The following is a 12708-nucleotide window of genomic DNA, read 5'->3' on the forward strand; positions in this document are numbered from 1 at the left end:
TCAAATGAGTACAAATCTGCAGAGTAGAATACAGCCCATTGATGCTTTTTATCCTAACAGACTTCCATTGTAGTAAGACACTCTCACCATTGTAGTAGTGAAGGTTTTCAGGTGGGCACGTGGAGACCACTTGTCTGTAACTAATGCCTCTAGTGTCTGAACTACGTTTGGCTAGGTTAGTATTTGTATTTTCAAAATGCTTTGAAAAGTTTTATTATCAAGAGCTGAAGCCTCTGCTAGCAATCAATGCATATTTGTAAATTGTTATAAAGGAAAAACAGGTTTGGGGTAAGATTTGTTTCTAAAATTTCAGTCCCCTTCAAAAAATATTAGTGAAGTGTATGAAATGCATTATCTTTTAAACTAGAATCAGAAAGATTCAAGTATCCATGCAGATATTTGAATAAATAATAGCATTTATGAGTATAAATTCATTATTTCATCACAGTTCATTAAGAGCCCTTATTTGCGAAAAAAGAAACTAATTAGTAGTACAATTTCAGCTGAACTATAAGGAATATTCATTCACTTTTTTGATATGCATCAATTCAGTCAACCTCTTAAGGCTAGTTTACTTAAAAGATGTATTTTGTACTATACCTATGTCACAAAAATTAATGTATCTCAAAAAATATTTATTCTTTTATAAAAGCAAATCTATCATATTATTCAACTGACATTTAATGTCTACTGAGGTCTAAGAATGATCCTGAAGTAAAGGAATTTACAATATATTGGATGGATGCTATGCCTGAAACTCTTTTAAAAAAGTAAATGTGAAATTACCCTGCTTTGCTCTGGCTTTAGGCTGTCATATGTTTTGCTCCAAATATGAATTTATCTGAATGAGAGTCTCTGTCTATGTTACATTTTGAGGATTTGGGAAGCCAAATGAGAGAGAAAGTAAAGTCATTAACTACTTTAATTCTGACTTCTATCTTCTTTGTATTTAACTTGATGCAAGTAAGAAGGTATGAAAGACGTTACTTTCTACATTGTACTCTTTCATTCATCCCGCTACCTTGCCTTTTTTTTTTATGGCTGTATGTTCTTACTATTAATAGGACATTGAGACCTATTCTAGAACAAAAGTAGACTGCCTCTTCTTTACACATACAAAATGGGTTTAAGTGTGTGGTAAAGCTAAACCAAGTTTTTCATGGTTGACCCTAATTAGATTAAGCAATATGATCCCTCCAGTGCATTTCTTCTCATTAACTCTGAAGGTTTTGGGAGTATGAAATACCTATAGCTGACTCACTGATTAACCCTTGCCTGTCCAACTAGTTCACTAAGCAGTCCCTCAGCCTTGGCTTTGCATTGGATCATCTGGGAACCTTTAAACATATTGTCCTAAGGGAACCAGGGAAAACATGGTGATGCCCAGAACTACAAGGAATGATGAGAGGGCTTCCCTGGTGGCACAGTGGCTAAGAATCCTCCTGCCGATGCAGGGGACATGGGTTCGAGCCCTGGTCCGGGAAGATCCAACATGCCGCGGAGCAACTAAGCCTGTGCACCACAACTACTGAACCTGCGCTCTAGAGCCTGTGATCCACAACTACTGAAGCCCACAAGCCACAACTACTGAAGCCCACGTGCCTAGAGCCCATACTCCACAACAAGCAAAGCCACTGCAATGAGAAGCCCGTGCACCACAACGAAGAGTAGCCCCCACTCGCCGCAACTAGAGAAAGCCCGCACAAAGCAACAAAGACCCAATGCAGCCAAGAATAATAAATAAATTAAATAAATAAATTTATTTTTTAAAAAAGGAAGTTATGAGAAAAGGAAAGAGATAAGAGAAAATAGCAGGAGAAGTTTATGGTTCACTAGAGGATGCCAGGTTAGGCTTATCGTGATGTGAATTGTTTAGCTCTACCTCATTATTTATTAGGGCCTTTGTAGTCTCCACTTGTGTTATTTACATAAGCCAGTTAAATAGGTATTTTGATAGCCTATTCAGCTTCCTAAGTTTGAAGATACGTGTGTTCTTATAAATACACTTTGGCTATGAAAAAAAACATTATATCTTGAATTTTAAGTTAGTTAGATACTTATTATTCAAGTCTGGCCATTGTCAAAGCTAAACATTAATATGTTTAGCCTTTTATAAATGAAATGCCCATTCTGGTGGTTATACAATCCCCAGTGTTAATGTATTAATAATGTTTCTATTTTTTTCCTATGTCTAAAGGCTTTAGCAGTGGACTTGTTTTTCTAAATGTAAAAAAAGGCCTCATTTCACCTCAAACTAGCTATTAACTTCACAGAGAATATTCACATGAATATATAATAAATATGTTATTTTATTTTTATTAATACTAGTCTCAAAAGAAAAAAAACTACCTAAATTATTATATGAAAAATTAACGAAACCATTCAGAATTTATCAAATGTGTGTTTGTGATCCAGAAATATACTGATTTTTTTAAGACATGAGCCTTGTATGTAAAATATAAATTAATCTTGCTTTCATAAGATTATATATTATCTTACCACCTCTTGTGTAGTAAGGAGCCAATTATCATAGATATGAAAATCACAGACACTAGAGTAAGAATGCCTGCTCCACCACTCACTAGTTTTGTGATATTGGGCAAATTACTTAACATTTACATCAGTTTCCTCTTCTTCAAAATGGAAGTAATATCTATCTCATAGAGTCAGTGTCAGGGTTAAAAGACAGTACTCTGTGTAGAATATATTAAGCTCTCTGTACCTATTATTTTAAATTTTGATGTATCTGGATTTCCTGAGAGGAGGAGTGAAAGCTCATTGAGGTCAGGGATCATATCTTAAAAGGTTGTTTTTTTGTATCACTCATGTTGCTTAATCACGTTAATAGCCACTTATTGAATGCTTGTTAATTGCAGAAGACTTTCCCTTTAACATTGTGAATCTATTTTTGAAAAGATTAAAATGAGCTAAATTGTGAACATTTGTGAGATTATTAGAAGCACAACTTTCTTTTAGATGAGAAAACTGAGTTTATACTGAGTAGTACCAAATGAGTATTTCTTTCTCAGGTTCTTATGCAACAAGGCTATGATGCTGCTTGTGATATTTGGAGTCTGGGAGTCCTTTTTTACACAATGTTGGCTGGGTAAGAAATTTATATACTCAAATTAATTCACATCATTATTTGAATTTCACCTGTATATTTTCATCTAGAAAGAGCACAGATGAAAATAACCTTAAGGAAAATGCTATCAACATTTCAAAATATTATATATTATGTACTTATAAAATTAAAAAACATAAGGTAAGGTGTTTAAGGAGGCATTATTTAGATATATAATTAAAGGATTGTTCAATTAGAACTAAAACTTCTAAAATAAAGCATATATTTTTATTTTGATATTTTACATTTGAGTGCATTACTTTTTGAAAATGTTTACTTGAGCATAAAATAATTTCATGGTTCAGCAGGTGCTTACCCAATGAACTTGCTGATGTTAATTTTTTTTAAGTACTTGAATTTTGATTCTCTTGGCAATAGAGATTTAGTAAGATTGAGCTTTATAACAAAGCTAAATAAAGTACTAACAATACTAAACTACAGAAGCACGCACAGCTGCCTTCTGTTAAAAGGATAAAAAATACTAAAAAATGTAACTATTGGATTGTGTTAATATTGTTAATTTATAAATAATACAAGTGCTGTTTTACTCTTAATAATGAGTAGCACTTTTATTTAGGAGTAAAAATGTGTAGCTGTAGATAAAGGCTAGGTTTAGCAAAGTCTAATGTGTAGAATGGAATTTGAAGAATTATAATATAATTACAATGTACTTAGGTGTGAGTTTTTAAAGAAGCCATTTAGTATAATTAAATATGCTTGACATAGCAGGAGCTTTATAAAGATAAGTTATGAAAATGGTGACTCTAAATTATTTATTGGCTTGGTGATAATCACATGTCAGTATATTCCACATACTTTTAGATATATGCAAAATACTTATAGACCACAGCAAGTGCTAAAATTAAGGTTAGCTCAAGTTTGCTTGTGAACAGCAATCAGCAGTATTGGTTTCAAACCATGGGATATGATTTCTGGATAGCTGTTTTCAAATATTTACTTTATGATTAAACAAAACATTTTGTGTGTGTGCATATGTATGTGTGTTTATCTCAACTTAATGGTTACATGAGGGAATTAACACATTATCATATTAAGACATCTACTTCAAACTTTTTAACCATAAGTCTTTCTGTTCCCAAATTTGAATACCATTTTTAGTTCCATTTGTTACAATGGTATAAAACTGATCACTTTTTGTCACTCTATAATTATTTTTTAAGCTATTTTAACTTCATACAATGTATTTTGTCTTCCTGTCTGTAAATATTGATCCATGTAATAATTTTAATGGCTATAGAGGATTTTTCTGTTACATTGATATAAATATTTAACCAGTTTTTCATAAACATTAATTAAAACTATTGTTAACTTGTTTTCACTGATAATATTGATAAAATGCTAATGAATAAATTTGAGCCAATTCAATAACTATATTATGAATATATAAAATTAACAATTTCTTCATAGTAGGTATATTTGGTTTGCTAACTTATGCCTGTGAGAATATAAAATTTGCATGTTTCATTCTGGTCTGATTTTCAGAATGTAGAGCTACATAAAAAGCTACCTTTATTTTATTTTACATTGATTAACTGATCAAAGGCAAAAAAGAAGATTAATGTAGGCAAGACTCTTCATTTTATTAAATAATTCATTAGGATTAAGTTTATTGTTTGAAATGTAAAATTTGATATGAACAGTAAAGGGAAATTTTAGGTGGTATTCTTAATTTGCTATAGTAAATATATTCTTGTAGTTCTATACTCATCACTTTCAATTAATTTAATGTATATGTTAGGCCCTTATGTATACTTAAATCTTTTTTATTAATAGCTACACTCCATTTGCTAATGGCCCCAATGATACTCCTGAAGAGATACTGCTGCATATAGGCAATGGAAAGTTCTCTTTGAGTGGTGGAGACTGGGACAGTATTTCAGATGGAGCAAAGGTATAAATTATAAATGTTTTGTTTTGTTGAATTACTGTTAATTCCTGAAATCTTTAAGTTATAGCCTAGTCTGCATTTGCAGAGTATCTGATGGTGTTTTATGTCATTATTTGTTTTTAAACCACAGTATTTGTTTTTAAGTCAACTCACATATATGTGTGGATTGAAGAAGACAAAGGCTGAATTTTTTTTTTTTTTTGCCATGCTTCTGGGACACATTTCTCTCTTATCAGCTCATATGTGATCAGGGAATATAAACCACTTCCAGTATTAACCAAAACCAAAAATGTAAATCTACTGAGGAAAAATACATAAAGCCAACTAAAATTGATTTCTGCATTTAGTATGTTTTTACACATCATATCTTCTTTATTACAGACATTGACTAGTGATTATGTAGGTGATTTTTATAATGTTAACTTATTCTTAGAGAATATACAAACTTTTTATCAGTTGTACCTAAATATTTACGATTGATGGCTAAGAGCTGTTCAATAGAAATGTTCAATATGCAAGCCACGTATGTAATTTTAAAATTTCTAGTAGTCACATTAAAAACAAAAAGAAACAGGCAAAATTAATATTAATAATATATTTTATTTAAACTGGTATATCCAAAATATTTTAACATCTAATCAATATTTTAAAAATTAGTGACATTTTACATTCTTTTTTCATACTAATTTTTCAAATTCTGGTGTGTATTTTATACTTATAGCCTGTCTGAATTTGGGCATACCTACATTTTAAAAGTGTTTAATAGCCACAGGTGGCTAGTGGCTGTCATTATTAGTGAAGTTTCAAAGTAACTGGCCTTACTTAGTTTAGGGAAAAAATAATAGGTCAAGGCTTGAATACTAATTCTTACATTTATGGTCTAAAAATTTTAAGTTTTAAAACAACAACCCAAAGTTGTCAGCATGTGGTTTATAGGGCCCTAAAGCTTTTAAGCTACATTTTGCAGTAGAAAACATTTTAAGACAAAAGGATTTCCTTGTATTTAATATCTGCTAATGACAAAACCTTATTGTCTCATGGACATTAGCTAATCTGTAGGATACATTATGGAGTAAAACTTGTATCCTGATCACTGTAGAATAAAACAATCAGGGATTTGATTATCATTACCTTTTAAACATTAGAAACACAAGGAGGGGATTGTGTTTGGATCTTAGTCATAACACAAGTGTGCTGTGTGGTGTAGTAAAAGGAACACCTGATTGGAAGCCAAGAGAACTGAGTGCTAGTTTTTGATCTACTAACTAGCTGCTTCAGTTTGCTCATCTGTAAAATTTGGGGATTAAGTTCTCCCTTTGGTTCCTTCCAATTCCAGAATTCCATTTCTATGCATTTTGGTTTATTTATAATTTGTCAGATTTCCCTTTATAAAGTGATTGAAACTACTAATCTTATTCATTAAATATATGTGTTTTCTAGTCAGCCAGGCCATGCGTCAAATGGGAACATATGTATATGTATAACTGATTCACTTTGTTATAAAGCAGAAACTAACACACCATTGTAAAGCAATTATACTCCAATAAAGATGTAAAAAAAAAAGTACATTTTCCCAAGGAACATTTCCAATGTTTAAAGCTATACACATGATACTCTTGTGTTCCTCTAAAAAATAATAATAATAACCAGCAACAGTGAATCTAATGCTGAAATAGAGATTTATATGCCACTTGTGCTTAGATTTTTGGTTTTCCATGTTCTGTGTGTTTTATGTTTGTGTCTGTGTAGTGCTTAAGGAATAATAGATATCAAAATTCAGTTTTATTCTTGCCTCATTTAGTCTGATATTCTGGAGAAATTAACAGAAAAAGATATTGGGGGATGTTGAAATATTTCACAAGGTCTTTCATGTATTCCCTTTTTATGGATTAAATTACTTTAGTTCTGTCTATGGAATTTTTCGGAAAATGGTGACAGATTACTGAGCAAATGAGCTATATGAAGTTAAAAAAATCTGTACATTTTAACAACTCGATAATTTCTTGTCTGTTTTAAATTAGTAATGAAGGTAAACTATTGTTCAGTTACCCATAACCCCTTATACTAGTTCCCTTTAGTTGGGAGAACTGTAACATTTACTGTCACCTCATGACAATTGTTTTACTCAATTATAGTTCCTTATAAGTTGTTTTTCCCTTTCCAGTGCTTTTCTTGACATTGGTGAGTGTCACTATCAGAAGCATATAGAAAATGATTCTGTTTGCCTCCTGTCCATGCACAGTTCCTAGAATTTGTTCATTCAGTTAAATGGGGTGGGGGTGGGGGTGATAGTGGAAGTCATGTTAGCTTTGTGTGTCTTATTGCTACAATAGTTTCAGCATTGAGAACATTGACATTGCTGCTTCCCTTTTGTTAAACACTGGGGAAAAGGAGAAGAATCTGATAAAACAAAAGTAGAAGAGGCAAGAGAGTAATGAAATTTTCATGGTGTCACAATATATTAAAAATAAACACAGTAATACTTGATTAATTAGAAGGCATTTCTATCTAAATTTTACAATAATTTAAGTAAGTAAAATGTCACTTATTTCAGCGACATGCACCCTTGACCAAAAAAAGAATTGTGCAGTAGAAGTTTTTATAGGACAGTTATTTGTGGCTTCCTCCCTTGCCTTCTTTAAAAAGAGCAACTTGTGCTTTTCCTCAACTGCATTCCTATTACTGCTTTGTATGTACTTTTATCAGAATATTAGTACTTAATCACTTTCTCCCTGGTTATATATTCATTTGTACGCATTTTTATTTTTCCCACTCAGGGAGCTTTAAATGTCATATTCACTTTTGCATTTCCTATCATTCCTAGCATAATAAATACTTAATTGAATACTCTTTTCACAAGCTATTTAATCTTTTCAAGTATACCTTGCATTGTTAATTTACACTCTAAGCTTTTTTTTTGTCCAATATAGAGATATAAATATTTTCCTATTGTGAATGGCTATAAATTTGAAATAAGTGGTCAGGTTTTTGGGGTTTTTTTTGATTAATCAATATAATGCCAATTTATAATAACACCAAGTTCTCATTATATGTGGGTCATTTCTTGAGCACTCTGAACTATTACATTGACATACAGTACCTGCCCACTCCCATGCCAACATTACACTAGTTTTATTTTAAAAGTCACGTTATTGCATAAATAAGTCTCCACACCTTATCACTACCACATCTTCTTCTTCCTCTTCAAAATTGTCTTGGCTGTTTTGGTTCTTTTTTTTTTTCTTTTTATACATCAGGTTCTTATTAGTCATCAATTTTATACACATCAGTGTATACATATCAATCCCAATCGCCCAATTAATCACACCACCCCCCCAGCCCCCTGCAACTTTCCCCCTTTGGTGTCCATACGTTTGTTCTCTACATCTGTGTCTCAACTTCTTCCCTGTAAACCGGTTCATCTGTATCATTTCTCTAGGTTCTACATATCTGCGTTAATATACAATATTTGTTCTCTTTCTGACTTACTTCACTCTGTATGACAGTTTCTAAATCCATCCACGTCTCACAAATGACCCAATTTCATTCCTTTTTATGGCTGAGTAATATTCCATTGTATATATGTACCACTGTGAAATTTGAAATAAGTGGTCAGGTTTTATGTAAATATTTATTTTCCATTTTGGCTTGAAGTTGCTTTTAAGTGAAGTCTTTTGTTCATGTATTTAAAAGTCATAGATTTCTAGAGCTAGGTGGGATCTGGTCCATCATTTTGCAGATAGATAAACCAAGGTGTGCAGAATTTATTTTGTCCATTGTCATACACTGAGTGGCATAGCTGGAACTGATTTTCAGTCCAGTACTCTTTTCAGTCTACCACATGTTAGGGGAGACTTTCTGGAGGAAGAAAGGCTTGATTAGCTTGGATTATATGGATGGAATGGGGAAGAAAGAGGTCTATAACCCTTTAAGGCTCAGAGGAAAGGTGTTATCATTCATCTACTTCTTTCTTATAATATGGAAATTAAGTATACCAAAGCTTTTTACTTGTTACTTAATCTATATTGAACAGCAGCTTTACAGTTAAAACACTATATTGAAATGTAAGAGTGGACACTATAAAACTCTTAGAGGAAAACATAAGCAGAACACTCTTTGACATAAATTTCAGCAAGATCTTTTTTGATCCACCTCCTAGAGTAATGAAACTAAAAACAAAAATAAACAAGTGGGATCTAATTAAACTTAAAAGCTTTTGCACAGCAAAGGAAACCATAAACAAAGCAAAAAGACAGCCTTCAGAATGGGAAAAAATATTGGCAAATGGAGCAGCCAACAAGGGATTAATCTCCAAAATATATGAACAGCTCATGCAGCTCAATTTCAAAAAAATATACAACCCAATCAAAAAGTGGGTGGAAGATCTAAATTGACATTTCTACAAAGAAGACATGCAGGTGGCAAAAAAAGCCCATAAAATGATGCTCAACATCACAGATTATTAGAGAAGTGCAAATCAAAACTGCAATGAGGTATCACCTCACACCAGTCAGAATGGCCATCATTAAAAAATCTACAAACAATAAATGCTGGAGAGGGTGTGGAGAAAAGGGAACCCTCCTACACTGTTGGTGGGAATGTAAATTGGTACAGCCACTATGGAGAACAGTATGGAGATTCTTTAAAAAAGTAGAAATAGAGCTACCATATGACCCAGCAATCCCCACTCCTGGGCATATACCCAGACAAAACCATAATTCAAAATGATAGATGCACCCCCAGTGTTCATTGCAGCACTATTTACAATAACCAGGACATGGTAGCAAACTAAATGTCCATCAACAGAGGGATGGATAAAGAATATGTGTACATATATGCAACGGAATATTACTCAGCCATAAAAAAGAACAAAATAATGCCAACTGCAGCAACAGGGATGGACCTAGAGATTATCATACTGAGTGAAGTAAGTCAGAGAAAGACAAATATCATATGATATAACTTATATGTGGAATCTAAAACAAAGGGTACAAATAAACTTATTTACAAAATAGAAGTAGAGTCACAGATGTAGAAAACAAACTTATGGTTACCAGGGATAAGGGGTGGAGGGGATGACCTGGGAGATTGGGATTGACATATACACACTACTATATGTAAAATAGATAACGAATAAGAGCCTGCTGTATAACACAAGGAATTCTACTCAATACTCTGTAATGACCTATATGGGAAAAGAATGTAAAAGAAAAAAAGATTGGATATATGATGGATGTATAACTGAGTCACTTTGCTGTACACCTGAAACTAACACAACATTGTAAATCAACTATACTCCAATACAAATTTAAAACAAAACCAAAAGCACTGTACTGAAATACTTCTAGAACTTCTAGTACTATAACTTTCAAACACCTTGTGCCAAATAATACTAGAAAAAGACTACAATGTCTAAACAAAGCTAGGGAAATGCACTAGCAAATTAAATAATTAGAATTATATTCTTATTTAATTGTGAGAGATAATTTGTTGTTACCTGTAATCAGGGCAGAAAGTGTTACTTATGTATGGAACTCAGTCTTTTATACTGAGGAAGTATGAATTGTAATACATTTGACCAAATTAAAATGCTTGCAGTATAATTAGTAATAACTGCAGTGAAAATAATGGTTTTTCTCAGTCACGTGATTAAATTTGAAATAGAAGTGATGAATTATTAATCAGTAGTTTCCAAGCTTTAATGAATTTGCCATCTGAGTACTGTGAGAAGAATAGGAAAATTGTTATTCTCCCGTATTAGTGTTTGTTCAAAGAATTTGGAGTTTTTCTGACTTTTACTTAAAATGGATATTAAAAAAATAGGAAATATTTAAGTCTAGATTAGATTAAGTTAATTGTTTTAATTAGTAATGGCTTTCTTCCAACTAGATTATCTAACTAAATACCCAGTGATTGTATATGTGATCATTCTTGTCATAGCTCAGTATCTTTCTTAAAACTGGCCAACACTACTATATCTACTTTGAAAAAAGTGGAAAATTATTCATACTGTAGGGACAGATTTTTGTGCACTGTGGGTGAGCTCATTTTCCTCTTAGCTATCAAGAAAATTCAGTGAATATTACCTAAGATAATGACACATTTGCTTTTTCATCTGTCATCCATCCTCTCGTCATTCTGTCAAGGAGATTTTACTGCTTATTTTTCAAGGAGGTTAAAAAGAAGTAAGATAGATTGAGCCCTATTAAAACTACTTCAAGTTCTTTAAAAGAAAGTAGCAAAATGTTGATACTGTGCTATGAAGCTATTTGATATTGTAAACTAAGTAGCATTCTGTTCATCTTTCCAAGGAAACAATAATTAAAATGTTTTATAAACATTTAGGATATGGCCATGTTTACTGCATTTTCATTTTCATTTAAGGAGAATCCACTTTACTTTTGGAAATCAGTCTTTGTCTCCAAATATAAATTGACAATCTCAGTCTTATATACTTTAGCTGAATTTTATCCCAGAAATAATTATATCATTTTTGTTTTAACAGGGTTCAGCATATATCAGTTTGTTTGGAACAGTCCTGGTTTATGCCTTTGGCTCTCAACTTTCCCATTTTGGATAACAAATTGTATGGCCATCTTAGCTTTAACTGTCCTTAATTTCAGTTAAATTTTTTTCAGTGAATATATAATAAAGCAATATTGTTGAACTTTATTATGAAAAACTGATTTTTTTTCTGAAACAAATTTTGATATTTTTCATGAATGATTACTTAGTGCTATAACATTGAGCACTTATTGTGTGTATTTGACAGTTATTACTTTAGAAAGAAAGCAGCAATTAATTATGTAAAGTTCAGACATCAATATTGAGTTTAATAGGGAAGATTGAGAGGTAGTATAGTTTAGTACTTATGATCCAGACTCTGACTGACTGCCTGGATGCCTATCCTTACGTGCTAGTTATGTGTTACATACTTAAAAGCTATGTGACCTAGGGAATGGTGCTTAACCTCTTTGTGCCTTAGTTTTCACATCTGTAAAGTGAAGAGAGTTAATAGTACCTACCTCAGGGTTGTTATGAAGATAAAACAGGTTAATAAATGCAGCACATAGTCATAATAAGTGTTCAGTTAGTGTTAGCTAATATCATTAAGAATGTATAAAGCACTTTGATGATCAAATGTTAATCTTTGAAATTCTCATTAGCAATAAAAACCCTCATGAGTGAAATTAAAGCCATAGTAGTATATTTCAATATTTGTATAGGCCCATCTAACAAAATTATTTTTCATTCTCTAACCATCACTACCTGTACCTTTCAGTAAACCCTCAGAATCCACAGGAAAGTACAAAAGCTCAAATAAGGTTTAATGAGGAGCAGAGTAGTGCTAAATTTTAGTATGTATGGTTAATTTATATGTTGAAACATACTTTGGTGAGTGGGAGTAGAGGAACCTATTCTTTTGGGCTAGACCATTGATTTAAAAAAAAAAACTTTACTGAGGTGTGCTACACAACAAAATGAATATATAATTTAATGTCATGACATATTTACACACCAATGAAACCATCACCAAATCAAGATAATAAACATATGCATCACCCCTAAAAGTTTCCTCATGTTCCTTTATAATCCTTCCCTCCTGCCTCACATCCTGAACTCACAATCCCCCGCCCCTCACTCCCTGGCAACCAAGGACCTACTGTCTGATGCT

At 32.2% G+C, this 12708-nt stretch overlaps 1 protein-coding gene across 3 annotated transcripts in view; it reads left to right on the forward strand.

Moving 5' to 3' along the window:
• RPS6KA6 (ribosomal protein S6 kinase A6) overlaps positions 1-12708 on the forward strand; it is a gene marked incomplete at both ends in the record, with an annotated part of 161943 nt that overhangs the window by 121490 nt on the left and 27745 nt on the right. For all 3 annotated transcript variants that reach the window (XM_081221584.1, XM_081221586.1, XM_081221585.1), the window contains 2 exons: positions 3030-3106; positions 4919-5036. In XM_081221584.1, the coding sequence (XP_081077710.1) occupies positions 3030-3106; positions 4919-5036 (195 nt within the window). The remainder of the gene's footprint in view (positions 1-3029; positions 3107-4918; positions 5037-12708) is intronic.

This window comes from Mesoplodon bidens, assembly GCF_964165515.1.
Source record: "Mesoplodon bidens genome assembly, chromosome: X".
NCBI classification, from domain to species: Eukaryota; Metazoa; Chordata; class Mammalia; order Artiodactyla; family Ziphiidae; genus Mesoplodon; species Mesoplodon bidens.